The sequence below is a fragment of the Acinonyx jubatus genome, chromosome B2, assembly GCF_027475565.1.
Source record: "Acinonyx jubatus isolate Ajub_Pintada_27869175 chromosome B2, VMU_Ajub_asm_v1.0, whole genome shotgun sequence".
Classification (NCBI taxonomy): Eukaryota; Metazoa; Chordata; class Mammalia; order Carnivora; family Felidae; genus Acinonyx; species Acinonyx jubatus.
Genome location: NC_069385.1, coordinates 99,418,363 through 99,437,730, shown reverse-complemented (window position 1 = coordinate 99,437,730; position 19,368 = coordinate 99,418,363). Strand labels below are relative to the sequence as shown.

The 19,368-nt window shown below is 42.1% G+C and overlaps 2 protein-coding genes and 1 long non-coding RNA gene across 5 annotated transcripts in view; 1 reads left to right on the top strand and 2 right to left on the bottom strand.

The window, feature by feature from the left end:
* The window catches only part of GCLC (glutamate-cysteine ligase catalytic subunit), a 50,145-nt gene extending 47,579 nt beyond the window's left edge, over positions 1-2,566 (bottom strand). Inside the window, exon 1 of the mRNA XM_015070134.3 lies at positions 1,949-2,566. Within this exon, the coding sequence (XP_014925620.1) occupies positions 1,949-2,098 (150 nt within the window). The 5' untranslated portion in view covers positions 2,099-2,566. The remainder of the gene's footprint in view (positions 1-1,948) is intronic.
* Positions 2,567-2,634: 68 nt separating this feature from the next.
* Positions 2,635-8,399, top strand: LOC128315616 (uncharacterized). The gene is made up of 2 exons (XR_008298558.1): positions 2,635-2,880; positions 5,214-8,399. It is a non-coding gene; the product is annotated as an uncharacterized LOC128315616 (long non-coding RNA).
* A 4,037-nt stretch (positions 8,400-12,436) lies between these two features.
* The window catches only part of KLHL31 (kelch like family member 31), a 123,675-nt gene continuing 116,743 nt past the window's right edge, over positions 12,437-19,368 (bottom strand). For all 3 annotated transcript variants that reach the window (XR_003419554.2, XR_003419553.2, XR_003419555.2), the window contains one exon: positions 12,437-12,528. The gene's annotated coding sequence lies outside the window, so the exon portion shown is untranslated. The remainder of the gene's footprint in view (positions 12,529-19,368) is intronic.

Genomic DNA, 19,368 nt, shown 5'->3' with positions numbered 1-19,368 from the left:
TAAACGTCCGACTTTGGCTCAGGTCGTGATCTCACAGTTCCTGAGTTCAAGCCCTGCATCAGGCTCTGTGCTGACAGCTCGGAGCCTGGAGCCTAGAGCCTGCTTCAGACTGTGTGTCTCCCTCTCTCTCAGTCACTCCCCAGCTGGCACTCTGTTGTGTTCTCTCTCAAAAATAAACTTTAAAAAAAAATTTTTTTTTAAGTAGTAACGTTCTGTAACGTAAATGAGTAATTACTTTGACATGATACTAGAAGGAAGCATCAGCAAATATTTAGGCATGAGACTCCTCCCCGCCCCCGTTCAAAACATCACCTTCTCTATCTGCCCAAACAGAGATACCACAATGGAGAATTCGTGCCTGCAATACCACAGGTCAAGGATGTAAGAGAGAACCAACTTCAGGGAACTAAGGTTTCACTTAAGTGCTATTTCAGGAGAAGAGTTGGGTCCCCCCCCCCTTAACCATCTGAGCAGTCTTCACAATCTCACTTCTTCTCCTTACATCAGGCTGCCTATTTCTAACTTGATTGTCAAAACTTGAGGGTAGGAATTTTACTCTTCCTAAAAACCCTATACTCTGCCCAGACACATGATTGAAGCAGAATTTTCAAGGGGGCTGGAGAATAGAGGATAGATCGTAAAATGCCCACAATATACAAATGAACATGTATAATATCAGAACAAATGAACATGTATAATATCTTTGCTGTGAAGAAACAAAGAACTTCAGAATAAAACTGAAGAATTACCAGCAAACACAATCCTGTACACTCCTTTTCTGTCCCAAGTATGACAAACCCCTTCTAGTAGAAATGTGAATGACTGATCATTATACTTTTCTAACTTAAAACAGCACAATTCCTTCAACTGTAAAAAAGCAGAATTATCTTCCAATCTTAGAAACAGACAAACTAGTTTTGCAAGGAGACACAAAGATTCTGCATTGGCGTACCAGCACCTTGACGCTTAGGTCAAGAGTAATAACATGGACTAAAGATAAGCTTACACCTAAGCAAGCCATGGAAGACAGATGGTAAAAACAGACGCACTTTTCAAAAAAAGCATTTAATTATTTGAATTGTATCTACATGCGACTTTCAAAAACGGAAGGGAGAGCGCAAAACGCTTTGGCAGAAAAAAAACTAAAACCAAAGGGGCAATGCTTTCCAGATCTTTCCCATAAACGATGGTTCAACATACTGAGAATACAAAAACATTTCACCTCTAGGCAGAACACATGTTGAAGCATTGATTTGTAAAGTTTAGACATTGGATCCAGGCCACGGAAAACCACTAACAAATCCCAACTGTGAAGCTTCAAGAATTCCCATTTAGAATTAAACAGGACAAGGAAGTTTCCTTCCCTTTAGGAAAACCGAGCCTTAATTTCTACAGAGGTGGTGCAGCAGAAGAGGGAGGAGGGTGAAGAGGGTGCGAGGTGACTGATGAGAAGTTGGGAGGTTTAAAACGTAATCTGCATGAGATGGGGCTGAAGCGGACATCCTTAAAACCTGACTCCTAGCAGCAATGGGCCTTCTAGGACAACTTTGTGCCTCTCTCACTGATCACAAAAACCCATTTTTACACGGGGCGGTAGATCTCGAAACGCGGCCGGCACATGTATCAGACTGAGAACTCCTAGAAGCACCAAATGTCACACCTGCTCAAGCTCGCGCCCTCCCAGCGCCTACCCCGTTTTTTTGAATAAAGGGGGAAACCCGTTAAGAATGAATGAATGGGATGGAGAAGTCTGGTGAGAAGGCTCAGGCAGGGCCCCACACCCCGGACGCGCGCCAGGCGAGGGCAGGGACAACTCGTCCGAGGACCCTAGAGGCACACCGGATGACACGGACCACCGTGGGGACCCGGGGCGCGCCTCGCAGAACAAAGGAGGCGCGGGGTGGCCTGACAGGGGCGCCAGGCGGGGGCGGAGGCCGTGGGCGCTCACCTCGTCGCCCCACTTGAGCACGTCCTTGTGCCGGTCCTTGACGGCGTGGTAGATGTGCAGGAACTGGAGGATCCCGTGCCGCCGCACGTGGTCGGCGTGGCGCTTGGTCTCCTCCCAGCTCAGCGGCGAGCCCTGGGACAGCAGCCCCATGGCTGCCCCCTCCTCCTTCTCGGGGCTGACGGCTGCCGCTCGCTCGGGGCGCTGGGCGCGAGACGGACACTCAGCTGCCCGCACAAGACGCCGGAGGCAGCAGCTGCTCCGCCCCGCGGGGGCGCCCTCGTGCCGCAGCCGGCGGAGAGAGGGAGGGTCCGCTCCTCTCCCGCTCCCCCGCGCGGGTCCTTGCCGCCCAGGTGACCGACTCAGGGGTCCGGCGCACCGCACGGGCACAGAGGCAGAGGGCAGGAGGGCAGACTGGGCGGCTCTCGGCCAGGCGGCCTCGCCAGCTCCGGCTCCCGCCCCGCTCCTGCTCCCAGGCGGTGGCGACAGACCCCACCGCCGCGGTGCGGCAGCGGCTCCCGCTTCTCTTTGCCAGTGTCGTGCACTGGCTTCTTCCTACTTGTGACCAAGACCTGCGCCGCCACCGAGCATGCCCAGTCTTCCTATCTGCTCGCTCGCCGCGCCGAGGCGCGATCCGTAGCTCCGGGTTTTATAGACTACGGGCGAGGGGCGGGGAAAGAAGGCGGTGCAGAAGAGGAAGCGTGGCCAAGCGCCCAAAGAAACACTGAGGAGGCTGAGGAGGAGGCGTGCGCAGGCGTGGTTGGGGCGGAGTCGAAGGGGAGGAGCTCACCGGGGGCCGGGAGAGTGAGATTGGCCCCTCTAAGCAAAGGAAATGTGTGGAAACTCGATTTCTCTAATCCAAAGAGATAAACTTTGTGTTGGAGAAGAAATGTGATCATTTGAATTAATGAACAACACTCTATATTCTCTGTGAGGTGAGAAAAACCCTCACACTTATAAAAAAACAGGTGAGGGCAGCCAGGTATGGTAATGACTCTGTAGCTTGGTAGTCAGATAAAACACCTGTTCAATTCTCGTTTCCACTATTTACTGACTGTGGGACCTTGGGCAAGTTATTTCTACACCCGTGTAAACTTACATTAATTCTATCTTTTATGTTGTAAGAGTGTGCACGATGCAGACGTGCATAGAGTTGATGACCAATACATTACCTGGTTATTAAGAGAAATACAAGCTTGTGTATTTATACCATATGTATATATATGACAAGTATTTCTGTATTGTGTAATTATTTGACCTATATTCTTTGCACAGACACCATTCATTGAAACAAAAGGGACTTTGTCAACATCTACAGATGGATTTATTGAAGGAATCTTCTCCAAAAGCATATCCCTCATCCAAACCTAATATTCATCCATTATGTGACTAAAATGATGTTCATGTGAGCTTACAAAAGAGTAGAGGATTTTAGAAGCAGCTGGGGTTGACCCTATCCTGGTGGGAAAGAGAAGGAAGGCAGTATCTCAGCCCCAAGTTATTGTTCAATAAATATGTGTTGACAGAGTGCTGATGTGTCAGCGAGGGAGAAAGTGACAGCAACTAGATCACACACATGAGGCCAAAAGTGTATTCCATGAACTACAAAGTTAACATTTCTTAAGCACTTATTAACTAACTGCTGAGAGGCTATATGACAGAAGTCCCTTCTCCCACACCCTTCCTATTGGATGTGCCCCTCTTAGGGCTTGGGGACATGGAAACCCAAGGTTTGGTATAATCCTACAGTGGAGTGTGTGTATGTGTGTGGGGTGTGGGGGGGCGTGGATTTGTGGGGGTGTTTGAAGCTCAGGAGAGGTTTCAATCCCCAGCACATAGCAAGGATAAAAACCAAGCTGCATTCTAATTTGTTCACAGCCAACTCGACCTCAGCTGCTGCATCCACTCTTCTTTGTACCCTCTGCACCAACATCACCAGGCTTGTTTGGTCCTGGCTTTCCACTGACTTTTCTGCTTGGAAATCTCCACCTGACACATTCCTGTTTATCTGCTCAGTCCCAGTTATTTCTCTCCTTAATTTGGTTGCATTTGTACATGCCTCTAGTTCTACATTATGATAGAATAATTTTAAAAGTATCTCTACACTGACTTCCTCTGGGATAGAGTTAATTTATGCCTTTTATATCTTCGATTCTAGAAAAGTGCTTCCTCTGTATCTTACTTCCTAAGGAAGGCAGGTAGTGTGGGGATCTAGGAGAGCAGTGTTGCTCATGTTTCACATGCAAGTGAGACATCTAAAAGATCATTTTTTATTCTCAAAATCTAGCATTTGCATGGGCCTGCATTGTTCAATACAATAGCCATCAGCTACATGTGGCTACCAAGCATCTGAGGAATCTCTAATTTGTAAAACTAATTTTAGCTTTATTTTAATCCACTGAAATGTACATTTCAAACTTGAAATTCCATTTGGTTACTGGAAAACTTTTACATAAATTTGGAGCAGGTTGGGAATATGAATTTACTTTTTCGCCTGTTAATTTTATAAAATGGAAATACAGATCAAGTATTTCCATTGAAATCTTAGTGGCCTAAGAGACCTACTGTGAGTGTAATACACATACCAGATTCAAAGACCGTACAAAAATAAGCATGTAGACACCTCATTAATAATTTATATCAATTACATGTTTCCCTAACAGTATTTTGGATATGTTAAGATACAGTATGTGCTTAAATTAATTCACCTGTTTCTTTTCCGTTTTTAAAGGTGGTTAATGGGAAATTTAAGATTATCTTTGTGACTCGCATTCCACTTAATTGAAACAGCACAGGTGTAGACTTTTACGCTTTGCAAAGCACTCTTCTCCTACACCTGTTGCATTTCCTCACAATACCTGAAGCTGGACTCTTGGGAGAGTGTCAGTTTCATTTTAATGAACAAACAGGTAGGGGGGGGGGGGTTCAGTAAGAGATTTAAGTTGAAGTCTAGCCAAAATTCTAGATAGCACTGCATGTAGTGAGAGCGCTGTAATTTGAGTCACTCAGTCCCAGGTTCCGGGTGACACAGAAGGGGGCCTCTCATTCGAATTCTAAACAAGCACCCCCGAGAGCCCCTGGGCTCAGGACAATCCCAAATGGGGTGCAGCATGATGGTACTATTTGGCAGTTATGTCAAATGTAAACTGTGGCCGCCACAGTGCCTTAATCAATTGCTGTTACAAGGAGAAAAAAATCCCCAGCACAGATCAACGGAATTACAGTCAACAGTCAATCCCCTCTATTTGACAGTGTTTTTCATTTTTAGGTTTACTTCTTCGGTACTTCTACGAGTAGGTTTTCAGCGACTAGCCCCAGACAGATCGTTCAGGGCTTTAATGACCACTAACGGGAAACGGTGCCCATAGACTGCAGAGTCAGCTCTTCTTCAGGCCTTGCTCAAAGCGGATTCCCGGTCACATCTTCCGCGGAAAAAAAGCCGGACTCAGTAGGCTCTAACCAACCGTTGCTACTGGCGATCAAGACGACGCTTTCACCTTTCACGCCTCCTAGCCCCGACAGTCGCAAGCCCCGCCTCCAGGGACGCCTGGAAAACTCGGACCACGGAGCAGTGAAGCTGGGGACCCGGAGCAACCGCGCGGCCGAGCTGAGCATGCTCGGAGGGCGGCTCGATAGCGGGAGGAAGCGGCGCGGGCGGCCGGCGCTGCACGCCGCGTCGTTGTTGTGATACAGCCCTCGCCACGTGACTGCGCCGGGCCCGCCTCCAGGCGCGCGGTGCCGCCTCCCCGTGACTCAGCACTTTGTGCCTGTTCTGTGCTAGAGGTCACTGCCGGGGATGCTGCTTGGGGCAAAGTTTCGGCCCTCCACTCCTGACACTCTCCCATCCCCCACACCCGGCTGCTGCTCCTAAGTGTTGCAGCAGCCATTTCAGACTCATTGGTTTTCGGGCCTCTTGAGTACGGAGGAAAAAAATCTATTTCCCTGTGGTCATGCCAGTTCCCATTTTCCCTGAGTCAGCAGCTCCGATGATAGCCTGGAGCTGACCGCCCAAAGATCAAACGAGGAAAGCAGAGGGACTTGTGCCTAAGGGTCTCTAAGGGAGAAATTTGCAGGTTCAGGCCGCTTTGCAGTCACCCGCCCCAGCCCTTACTGCTCTGGCTTGAACGTCCTCTAGATGGTATCCCAGCGGTCGCAGTAATTTACTCTTCATGGTGCACCTGCTTATGCCGAGCACTTTGATCTAGAATCCATGGAACAATCCTGGTTGTTGCCATGTTTTATAGATAAGGCAACTGAGATCCAGTAATACTAACAGGTAGTGGCTGCTCAGGGATCTGAACTACAGTGCACTTTCTATTACAACTCATAGTCTGGGTGGAGCTGAAGGCCTCCTTCTGTGGGGCTCCTGTCTTCTTGATGCCACCTCCGCTAAGCCCTCCTCTCCTCTGACATTCCCTTTCCCCCCAAAAACCTCTGTTCTGACGGTGAGGTGTTTTAAGATTTTCTTGCTTTGTGTTTTAATTATTGGTAGAAACAACTAGTTGTTTCTCAACTCAAGTGCATACAGTACAAAATGCAAAAGATGCATAAAGCATTTTTCCCCTACCATCGCATTGTACTTAGAATTTGACTACGTTGAAGAAATACCCCAGGGCTTTATCACAGAAGAGCAGTGCCCAAAAGACTGTGGTCTTCACCCTGGCTCAGGGGAGCGTGCCCAGTCCTTCTAAGCAAAGTTGTGTTTGTTATCATCAGGGACACTTCCTTCTTCACCTGAGGTTTCTCTCCCAGCCTAAACATTCTCTGATGTCAATACCACTAAGTTAGTTGAAAAAGTGCATTTTTTTTTTGTATTGTGTAGTATTTCTAACACATGTTGCTGAGATATGTTACTGTCATTCTAAGTCGACAAAACACTGAACCACCGTCAACTTGATTTTTAAAGCCGACTTTTAGTTCATATGGATTTTTCAAAAATAAAAATGTGCTTATTTTCATATAGTCACAAAAGGTTTTTGCTCCCTCAAGTGAGGCCTATATTAAGATGAGGAAGCTTGAGTGTAAAGAAGATGGATAGGAGTCAATGGGGTGAGATTAAAGATGTGGGAATGAGAGAGGATGCCTTTAGAAGATCTCTCAGGAGACATGATGGAATCCGGGACACATGTGAAATGGTGAGGTTTTTCATAACAGTATCACGATCTTATCAGATGCTAGGGAAGCAGATAAGGAGGCCAAGATTGATGTGTTGGGACAGGGAAGGTAATAGCTCAGCCTAGTAGATTCACTCTCTTCACTGGAGTATGGTTAAAGAAACACAATTTTTTATTGCAGACATTTCCGAGCAAGCAGAAAAGTACAGAGGACATAGTGTAATGTACCTATTACCCATCTTCAGTATCACCACATAGCTAATCTCATCTCAGGTATTCACCCCCTCCCATTAATTTAAAGCAAATCTCACTGGCATCTGATCTCAGGTAGTTAGCTTTAAGTGACGAATGTAAAAGACAATTTGAGCAATTGGTACTGAGGGATGATCCAGGAAGATGAAAAGGAGAAAGCAATAGGCTAATCCCTTACTGGAAGTCAATTTCCTTCATCCTAAAATTGGAGACAGGTGATGTTATCCAATTGTTTTTATTCCAACTTTTCTAGCTATTGTTCTACATTAGGTGACCTTGCATTTGAAAACAAAACTAAAAAACCATACTTGTCCCATGTGGTATAAACTTTCACAGTGGCTGGCATGGGTAATTATTATTGTCAAAGGAGGCCCACTGTCAAATATGAGTAAGGTCTTTAAGGCATGTATTTATGTTTTTGAAGATTCCTATTTTTTCTTCCCATTGCACTCACCTTTATTCACATAGATGTAAGCTTCATTCTAGATTAGATAACACCAAATAATTGACCTTTGGCACACAGCAATTTGTGGATGATGAAATGTGAAAAAGTGCCAATCATAATTACACCTACGTGGAAAGGCAACTATACTGGATACCAAGCAATTTTGCTTCAATAAGACATGTCCAAAAAGCAAAAACAAAAACAAAGGAATAACATAATTGTACTTCCGGGAGGTATTTTTCACACACGATACCCCCTGCTGCTGCTTATTTTAGTACTTAGTTATTTAATAGTTATTTTGAAGGGAAAAATCAACTCATCGAAAAACTGCCTATCCTACAATGCACGGGAGAGCCCCACACAAAGAACTATTCAACTCAAAATGTCAACAGAGTGAAGGTTGAGAAACCTTGGTCTACATGTATTAGGATTAACTCTAAATATTACATGGGTGCCTTTCTTTAAACATTTGTGACGGGCACCTGGGTGGCTCGGTTGGTTAAGCAGCTCAGGTCATGATCTCACGGTTTGTGGGTTCGAGCCCCACATCGATCGGGCTCTGTAATGACAGAGCATGGAACCTACTTTCGGATTCTGTGTCTTCTCCCTCTGCCCCTCATCCACTCACACTGTTTCTCAAAAATAAATAAATGTTTATATGTAGCTATTGAATATACCACTAGTCTCCAGTGTGTTGATGGGGCCCATGATAAGAGGGAGTAAGGCCACTTCTTTATCTTGTTTCTCTTTTCCTTGTGGCCACTTCCTGATCTAGCCCTGGTCTACTCTCCTAGTCTTAGTTCTTGTCCATGTGAGACCAGTAATATATCAATATCAATATTAAATTTTTTAAATGTTTATTTGTGAGAGAGAGAGACAGAAACACGCACATGTGCATGCCCATGAACAGGGAGGTGGCAGAGAGGGAGAGAGAGAGAATCCAAAGCAGGCCTGGTGCTGTCACAGCAGAGCTCTGTGTGGGGCTTGAACTCACGAACCATGAGATCACGACCTCAGCCGAAGTCAGATGCTCAACCAACAGAGCCACACAGATGCCCCACCAATATTAATATTAAACTGCAGAGTTCTTAGTGCCCTGCTTACATTTTTTAAAAATTCAGTTTTAAAGAATAAAAACTCATTAGGTCTTAGAAGCTCTGTTACTACTGGACAGAGAATATGGCATACCAGAAAAGTCTTGGCTTGAGTGTTAGAACTGATTTGGAATCCCAGCTCTGGCCCCTCTAGCTCTGTGACCTTGGGCAAACTCCTGTGCTTGAGTTTCATCATTTGTATAATGGGGGAAAGCGATACTTTGATGAGTGCTTGTAAAGACTGAAAATAACATGCGGAATATCTGACACATATAGTGGGGAGGGGGAGGCTCACTGAATGGTACTTCTTTTTCATCAATTAAGGCAAGGTAGGAATTTTAGGAGGCACAACATCACTACATTCAAGTAGCAGTAAGCTCAGAAAATATCTTCCTGCCACAGATGTTTTCCGCTGTTGCAATGGTAAAAGGTTGCAGTTTCCTGGAAAGACACTCCCCTATTACTCAAAAGCTCAGCACCTGTAAAAGCCAGGGCCACTAAAAACCGTCTCTGGCACTTTAATTTTTAATATTTTGTGATGACAGCCAGTGTTTTCGCTGTAAGAATAGTTTAAGCAAACCTTCACTGGCTCTTCTACCTTCTCCCTCCCCAAATAGACACCTGTACAAAGTAGAGAACAGCTTGCTAGTCAGCAGTCGACTCCGTGGCCTTGGGTAGGAACTTTATGGAGCTATGCTTAAGGTTATCAGGCCACAGCTTATATATAAGGGGATGCCAGTAAGTTCACCAAAGACAGAGTTGCTATGAAGCATCACTTGGTGTGGACAGCTCTGCTCTGGCACAGTCCAACGGTCACCTTCAGAGGAGTGTTCAGCCAGGGAGATGGGCACCAGATAAACACGTTGTTTTGCTTGTCCTTGATCTAGGGGAGGAAGGGGAACTAGTGATCAGGAAGATTCACATTTATCCCCCCACCCACACCCCCCTGCAAAACAAGGCAGAGCTTCCCAAAAAGCATGGTTTGGAATACTAATGTGCCCTAACTAGCAATGGGATACCAAAATGACATTCCCTTCAGCCTTTGCAATGGCAAAGCAGGACCTGATTTGGGTGGCCAGAGCCTTCTGGTCTGGTCACATCTCACTGTGGACAGCAACATCCTTTACAGTAAAAACATTCTCAGTTTCAAGGTGTGTAATGTTGTGAAAAAGGTTCGGAAAGATTTCTATGAGGTGGTAGCCCATTTTACAGAGGAGGAAGTGGAGGCTCACAGATTAGGAAGCACACTCAAAGGCTAGCCAGAGACTTGTAAATAGCAAGTAAACAGCAGAACTTGGATTTGGTTGCAGGTCTCTTTGCCTTCAGAGTCCAAATTCATTCCACTTTCCCTCTCACTGCTGAAAACAAAACTCAATCATATGTATCAACAGTAACACTTAAATTTTGAATAGGCCTTTATGGCCTGCGATGTGCTTTGGCAGAAGAAATGGGGAGTTGAGGGGTGAACGAATGAACATTTCTCTTATATCTATACTGAATCGTTTCCACATACAGGGAACTAATCAGGGTTCACCTTGCCCTCAGCAAGGTCAGGGGCACAGTCCTGTAGTTGAGGGAATGTGTGATGGGGAAATTCACTAGGTTTTCTAAGTTGTATTTAGATTGCAATGGTCATAACAACAGCTAAAACCTTGAATGTGAGAACGTGTCCTTGAAGATAGTATTATTATTGAAGTTAGAGTTAGGCACTATCTTCTAGTTTTCAAATAACTAAGACAGTTTTTTACAGATGTCTTCTAATACTTAAGAACACAGATGAAATATGTCCATAAACTAGCTGTGAAATTAGTACCAGTGTTGATCTGGGCTACAAAGAACTTTTGGAAGTTTGGACAATATATAAAGTTCTGTGATTATACAACTAAGGCAATTCTCTGCCAGTTGAACTAAATTTGTGTTTATTTAACAAATATGTACTACGTACCCACTCTGCACGGGTCCTGTTCTTGGTGCCGAAGATACTGGGTGAAAGGGAAGAGCAACATTTCTGTTTTCATGGAGCTTTCTTTCTAGAGTGAGAAGACGGACAATAAACAAGAATATAAACTCAGTAATTTTAGGTGTCATTATGAAGAAAATAATAAAGAGCACCTATTGTTTTTGTGATGATTTATGTGTGTCAGACTGGTTAGTTCTGCTAATGATTTAGCTATGAGTGCTGTGATTTGTACCCTGAAAAAGACACCAGCCCTGGAGAATTTCCCTTTGCTCAGGCTGGGGATAAAATCTCTCAGTTGAAGAATTTTTCCCCCTTTATCTTCAGGTAGGGCATACAGCTTACTTCTTAGATGATTTCAAAATGAGGTAATCAGTGAGGAATGCTATTGAAAGATAGATGCTTTAGTTAACCTTTGATAGTCTCTGGTTTCTGTTATGAATCTACAGACCTTAGAAGCATAATATTTAAAACAGTATGTAAAATCTGAAGGGTTTATGAGAGATTTATAACGGGATTTATTCAGTAAGTCAAAATTGTGTCAAAATGTCAAGGAATATTTGATTTGACGTTAAATTGACTGGACTTGTTACATGATTAGGGTTTTATTTTTTCAAACGTTACTTGGGGATGAAAATGATAATTGATAGCATGCCTTTGCTAACATTACACGATACTATTCTGCAGGCAGACCATATTGATAAAAAGTTCCTAGTGCAGATGGTGGAATGCTTTAGTATTTAAAGCTAAAGAGGAAAAGTGCAAATAATCACATTTTTCAGAAATTTGGTACATTTGATGATGCCAGATTTGTAAGATATAAATAATCTAATCCATACTCAGTATATTACACCCAAAGTGGCTTATGAATCCTATTTTTTTCCTTGTAAGAAAACAATATAAATTCTGCTTGAAGATGGCATCCTCAATAAGAGTTTTCTCTCTTTTATCTATTCAAAATTTTTCTAGATGGGGAGGCACATGGCTGGCTCGGTCAGTAGAGCACCTGACTCTTGATCTCAGGGTTGTAAACTTGAGCCCCATGTTGGATGTAGAGATTACTTAAAAAAAATAAAATCTTTAAAAAAAATTCTAGATGTAAAAAAGGAGATTCAGGGTCATCGCTTTTTAACTAAAATAACATGACTTGAGGTTTCCAAGTTTTAGTTTTCAAGTTATGGCTAGTTTATACAGTTTTGACTGTTTTATATTCAGATGATTATATGGTAGTTTGTTTAAAAGGCAAAAACATGCCAACGTAAGCCAGCAAATATTTACTTGAACATTTAAAGTCTGTTACCAGCTCAGTTCAGCTAATGTGTTGTTGCATGATTGATGAAAGCTGGCTTTCTTTTAATTGTACTTAGGACACTGCAGAAATAATAAAAAACAATGGCTATTATGTTTCATTTTCTCTGAGGCTTGTAGTTCTCTAATGTCATTACTATTGCATTCCCGAGTCCCAGGGGAAGGACACAAAAACTGATGCAGATTATGAGAAGTTACCAGAAAATGGGAGAGAGGAAGAAAGAACAGAGGGAAAAATGAAAGAAAGAAGAAAACGATAATAAGAAGGAAAGGAAAGAAAACAGGAACAGCATGGGTTAGTGTCTTAGATTCCTGACGTACCAGCTCATTATGATTCACTCACTCATTCCTTCAAATATTCATGTGATAGTGATATTACTTTGGGCAGATAAATTAATTCCTTCACCTGGGTTCTGGAAGAAAGAAAGATTAAGAAAAAAAAGTAAGAGGGGGTGCCTGGGTGGCTCATTCGGTTCAGCCTCCGACTCTTGATTTCTGCTCAGGTCATGATCTCACAGTCACGGGATGAGCCCTGTGCCGGGCTCTGTGCTGAGCGTGGAGCCTGCTTGGGATTTTCTCTGTCTCCTCTTTCTCTCTGCCTCTCTCCCGCTCATGCTCTCTGTCTCTCTCTCAAAAAAATAAATAAATAAACATAAAAAAAAAAAAAGTAAGAGAAGAAACTGGTGGAAATGCTCATAATTCCAGCCTTGGTTCATCATCATTGTGAGGGTAAACAACATAACATATATGAAAGTGCTTTGAAAAAATTCTCTATAGAAGAATATTCTCTATAGGTACTGTTAATAAGAGGCAAAGGCCCATTCACCGTCTAAAACTGTGTTGGAGGTTTTGCAAGTGGCCTTCCAGATGGACTCAGGCCCCAAAGCACAGACAGTAAGATGGACATCTTTTATCTTGGGAGAAAAGCGTGCCGAGCGTCCAATACTCAAGCTAAGTGTATGAGGGTATGGTAGGAACAGAACAATGTCTCTTCAATGGCCTATGGTAAAACAAAATTAAAAAAAAAAAACACACTATAGCTTTACATATTTAAGATATGATACCTTATTGTTTGGGAAGAAATTTGGTCGATGATTCATTCTACAAAACAGGAAAAGATCAAGGCAGCTGATTCATCCAGCTCAAGGCCAGGATCAGATAATTATGGAGGCTGCATTCCACTGACGGAGGCCATAGTGTGGGTCGGTCACTATGTGCACACTCTTAAGTGTCCTTGTTTGTAACATTTAATTGTAACAATAGGAGGTGGGCGACAGTACCTCCAGTTGAAAACTTTGAGGATGTCAGCCTACTTGTAAAGTGACATAGCTAGTAAATGGCAGAGTCTAAATTCAAATCCAGGTGTTCACCACCTTCCTTCTCCCTTTCAGTTCTCTAGGCATCCCTCTGCCACCTGCTCTTCCCCAATTCCGTAGGAGAACAGAGGTCCCAGGCCCAGGGACCTCCTGCAAAGCCAGCTGTTAGTTCTGAGGACACTGAGGTCAGGGACCTTTCTTTCCCCAGCCCTTCCCCATTTTCTGTAGCATTTCTGGAGAGTGTGGGCATTTCCTCCTCATTTCTTGTGGTGATGGCATCCAGCTGGTTGCTTCAGTTTCTGCATCAGTTTCCTGCTTCTCAGTGATGGTCTAGTTCCGGTAGTCAGGGACTACAGAGGAGCTGGGAAGGGTGGGGGTTCACTAAAAAGAGGCAGGTAGAGTAGTAGAGTAAGGGTACTGAGGAAATATGAATAGATCTAATGAATATTTATTAAGTGCCTACGAGGTGCCAGGTATGGTGCTAGGTGCTTGAACAAAAAGGTGAGCAAAAGGCATGGTAGTTCCTTCACAGTTTACAGCCATGCTGGGTAGGAAGAGAGTGGTGTTAAATAAAGAGCCGTATGAATTAATGCATAATTTAAAATTATTATGCTTTATGACAGTAAAAGAGTGTCATGACAGAGGATAAGGGGAGGAGGACATAGTTTAGATGGGTCAGGGGGTGGCTGTTTCAGGAAAGGCCTCTCTGGGAAAGTGACATTTAAAACAACATGTTTATCAACTGAATACTGAAATACTTGTATTGTTGAGGATTTCAGAGTAATAAAACTATTAACCTCTGATGAAAGTTACAGGTAATAGTAGGGAATACTTTTACTTTTATTACACACACAAACTTTTCCTACAGCTTTTATTTATTTATTTTTATTTATTTATTTTAAATGTTTATTTATTTTTGAGAGAGAGCACAAGTGCGGGTGGGGCAGAGAGAGAAAGAGGGAGACACAGAACCTGAAGTAGGCTCCAAGCTCTGAGCTGTCAGCACAGAGCCTGATTCGAGGCTTCAACTCCGGAACTCCGGATCAGCAAGGTCATGACCTAGGCTGAAGTCGGACACTTAACCAACTGAGCCATCCAGGTACAGTCTACAACTTTTAAAAGTAAATTGCAGCTGGAGGCCAGTATTTCTACTATGACGTAATTATACATTTTCAGAAACGATTATTGTCTTTGTATCTCCTGGAGTAAACCATGATAATCACCATTTTTACAGATAAAATAACTATTGTGTTGTGAAGGGATTTCTTTTTTCCTCATATCCCCCAAGTAATCAAAGTTTACTCCTTTCTATACACGTAACAGAAATTCTATTCTCTCCATTTAATAGGTCTGTTTTGGGGCGCCTGGGTGGCGCAGTCAGTTAAGCGTCCGACTTCAGCCAGGTCACGATCTCGCGGTCCGTGAGTTCGAGCCCCGCGTCAGGCTCTGGGCTGATGGCTCGGAGCCTGGAGCCTGTTTCCGATTCTGTGTCTCCCTCTCTCTCTGCCCCTCCCCCGTTCATGCTCTGTCTCTCTCTGTCCCAAAAATAAATAAGAAACGTTGAAAAAAAATTTTAATAGGTCTGTTTTAATATTCACATTCTACAATTTGTGGGCTACCTCTCATTACCTCTCATTTTTAAGTCTTAGGTAAGCACATAGTGTTTTGTGCCCAGTATAATGTTACTTAAATACTTATTTAGGATACACCTACATTTTCATAGAGAATAAAGTGATGAAATTTTAGCAACCTTTAATGGTGACCAAATAAAACACTTTGAAAGCTTTTAGAAAGTATATAATAAAATATGTATTTTCCCCCTTTTGGGGATATAAATTATTCGCCTTGTTTTCTATTGAAAGTTACTGCTTAAATAGCTTACGTTAAAAAAAAAAGTTATCTTAATTAGTGGGAAAGACTATTAATCAAAATCTTTTACAATCCATCCTTACCTCTACGCAACGACTTTGTGCAAAACCATACATGTTTATTTCAAAATGTAAAAGTAATGTTTGTAAAGAATCTCACCATCATCAAAGCATTAAAAGCATTTACTTGCTGAGTAACAGGAAAGTTTGTTAAATAGTATAAATAACAAATTTCCTCAGTTCTGATTCTTATTTTTTATAATTTATGATTTCTGAGTTCAAGATTTATTTTATAATCATTTGAAACAGGGTGCTGTCAAAAAAACCACCAGACGCTGAACAGAAGCGAGGCAAGATTTTATTCACGGCCAGGCCAAACCTGATCTCCTGATCTTAAGGAGAAAGGTGCAGAGAACGGCCCTGAACAAAGGTGGCAGTGAGCTTATATGGATTTTAGCAAGTCAGAATACGTCATTATTTAGTTAACCAATTACAATTTACAACACTTCATGGTAGCCAATTATATTGTGACATAAAGACGTTAGTTTTGGCGGGAACCTCTCAATTTAAAGGTCTTTGTCCTAAGAGGGTTTAAAATGACCAATCATAGGGGCGCCTGGGTGGCGCAGTCGGTTAAGCATCTGACTTCGGCCAGGTCACAATCTCGCGGTCCGTGAGTTCGAGCCCCGCGTCAGGCTCTGGGCTGATGGCTCAGAGCCTGGAGCCTGTTTCCGATTCTGTGTCTCCCTCTCTCTCTGCCCCTCCCCCGTTCATGCTCTGTCTCTCTCTGTCCCAAAAATAAATAAATGTTGAAAAAAAAATTAAAAAAAAATAAATAAAATGACCAATCATAGTTAGACACCTGAGATGCTGTAGGGCAGTGAGTACGTGACGTTTTACATGTTGGTCTTGCCTAGCCCAGATCTTGGTAGAGGGGGTGGGGGAGCGTTTTGCATCCTAAGTTATCTGTTTAGTAAGCAGGCAAGGTCACAGAAGTGAGATAGGGCGGTTAGTAATTTCCGATAACCCTAATAGGGAACTACATAGGCTTTTGTCTCAATTATTCATGAAAGGTGTGTTTAAGCCGAACTTATATACAATAAGCTTTCTGATATCTTATAAGTTGACCTATTACACATTGTATATGATCGATGTCATAGGTAGGGTTAAAAAAGTATTTTTCCAAGAAAAAAAGAAAACTTATTTAAATCGATGGCGCAACTTACAACCAATGGCATCTTAGAACCGGCAAAATATAGTGTGAGGTACATACTGGTGTCAAAAAGCAAGTCTTGACTTCACCCATCTGGATTATATGCAAAATGAAATACCATTCAATTTTAATACCCAACTTACCACAGTTCTTCTGCTGCATGAATGTCAGAACATGGCAAACTGGAATCAACTGTTGCCACTGGAACAGACTGCTTCTACTGGAAGAAAGGAGGGCTGGTGTGCTGGTAATGTTTCCCTTTTAAATTTTTCAGTTCTTTAAAACCTGGCTAGCTATTCCTTAATTATGTTAAATCCTCTCTGTCAACAATAGCTGTGTGTTTCTGCCTCTTGCCTGGACTCCAACTGATACACATCATTTCCTATCCCTCTGGCTTCTCTCCACCACTGTGTTGTTAGTATCTAGAGTTTGAGTTCTACATTATTAAACAAACTATATATATATATATATATATATACACACATATATATATATATACACATATATATATTTGTATTTTTAAATTTTTCTGTTTATTTTTTGAATAAAAAATGGGGACCTGCATTTCATCTATTTCAGACAAAAAAATTTTTTTTGACAACTTTTTCAGTTAACAACTTTCTCACTGTATCACTGGCATACGACAAACTATACATATTTAAAGTGTGCATTTTGATAAGTTTTAGTATATGATACAGTTGTGAAACCACCACCATAATGAAGATAATGAACATATTTATCACCTCCAAAAGTTTTCTTTTGCTCTTTTGTAATCATGCTCTCACACCCTTCCCTGCCTTTCTTCCCCATCTCTAGGCAACCACTGATCTGCTTCTTATCACTACAGATAAGTTACACTTTCTAGAATTTTATATAAATGGGTCAAACAGTATGTACTCTTTTATTTTGTCTTGTTTATCATTATTAGTTTGTAGCTTGTTCATGTTATTGTATGTATCAATAGTTCATTCCTTTGTATTGCTGACTAGTATTCCATTATATGAATGTGCCGCAATTTACTTATCCATTTACCTGTTAATGGACATTTAGATTGTTTCCAGTTTGGGCTATTGCCAGTAAATTTGCTAGGAACATTCAATTACAAGTCTTTGTTGTTGTTGTTGTTGTTATTTATAAAGAGCAATGTTTTTTAAGTTTATTTGTTTTTTAGAGAGAGTGAGAGCGGGCATGGGTGTGCGTGCACATCAGTGAGGAAGGGGCAGAGAAAGAGGAGGCAGAGAATCCCAAGCAGGCTCCTGGCTGTCACAGCAGAGCCTGATGTGGGGCTGGAACTCACAAACCACAAGATCATGACCTGAACCAAAGTCAAGAGTTCAATGCTTCACCGACTGAGCCACCCAAGCACTCCTCAGGTACAAGTCTTTGAATGAACGTAAACTTTCTTTTTCCTTGGACAACATGTTGGAGTGGAATGGCTGGTTAGATGGTAGGTTTATGTTTAACTTCTTAAGAAACAGCCAAGCTAGTTCTCAAAGTTGTTGAACCACTTCACAACCCAACCAGAAGCATAGGGGAGTTCTAGTTCCTCCAAATTCTTGGCAACACTTGGTATGGTTAGTGTTTGGAGGTATTTCATTATGGTTTTAATTTGCATTTCCCTAATGACTAATTGTGTTGAGTGTCTTTTTCATGTGCTTATTTGCCATCCATATATATTCTTAGGTGAAGTGTCTGCTCAAGATAGACCATATTTGGAGCCATAAGACAAGTCTCCATAAATTTAAAAGGATTCAAGGCATACAAAGTGCGGTTTCAGGCCACAGTGGAATTAAATTTGAAATCAGTAACAGAGTGATATCTGGAAAACACTTAAATATTTGGATCCGGTGTTGCTGTTAAAAAATCTGATGCCCGTCTGATTTTTGTAACTTTGTAGGAGATATGCTCTTTTTGTCTGGAAGTTTTCAGAATTATCTCTTTCTCTTTCATGAGCTTAAATTTTCCAAGACCGTATCTGAGTTCTTACTTTTTCTTATTGGGCACTCAATTCTTTGCCTTTGAGTTCTTTCATCTCCCTTTAATTCAGGGATATTTATTTTTATTATTTCCTTTAACATTTTTCCCTCCCTTTATTTTTTTCTCCTTTTGGATTCCTATTTTCCATATGTCAGCTTGTCTACTTTTATCTCTATATTTATTTCTATAATTATCTCTTATCCCATTTTTTCTCTGCCTTCTGGGAGATTACCTCAGTCTGCTCTTGCAATTTTATAATTTATTCTGTGGCTATGTTCAGCTTGCTATTTATTCCATCTACTATTCTTTCTTTCAAGATATATATATTCTTTCAAGATATATATATATATATACTTTTCATTTGGATCTCTTTGTGACTTTTTCTTGCTTCATATTACCAATATCTTTTTTTTAATGTTTATTTATTTATTTTGAGAGAGAATGTAAGCAGGCAGAGGCAGAGAGAGGGAGACAGAGAATCTGAAGCAGCCTCCAGGCTCTGGGCTGTCAGTGCAGAACCTGATGCGGGGCTCAAACCTACGAACTACAAGATCAGGACATAAGCCGAAGTTGGATGCTTAACAGACTGAGGCACCTAGGTGCCCCTTTATTACCAATATCTTTTTCTTAACTTTGGTTGTGCTTATTTTACATTCTTACTCTGCTTGTTCCAGTTTTTCTGCTTGATACGATATATGTTGTTCAGTTTGTGGTTTTCGCTCTGTAGTGGTTCTAACCTCAGGTATTTCAGGCTGTAAGCTGTATTACCAAGGCTCAGGCCTTAGTTTACGGCTCTTTTGTGATTTTGAGTGGTTAGAAGATGAGCCCCAAGGCACAAAGCCCTGGACACCAGAACTGTGATTAACCACTCATCTGTTC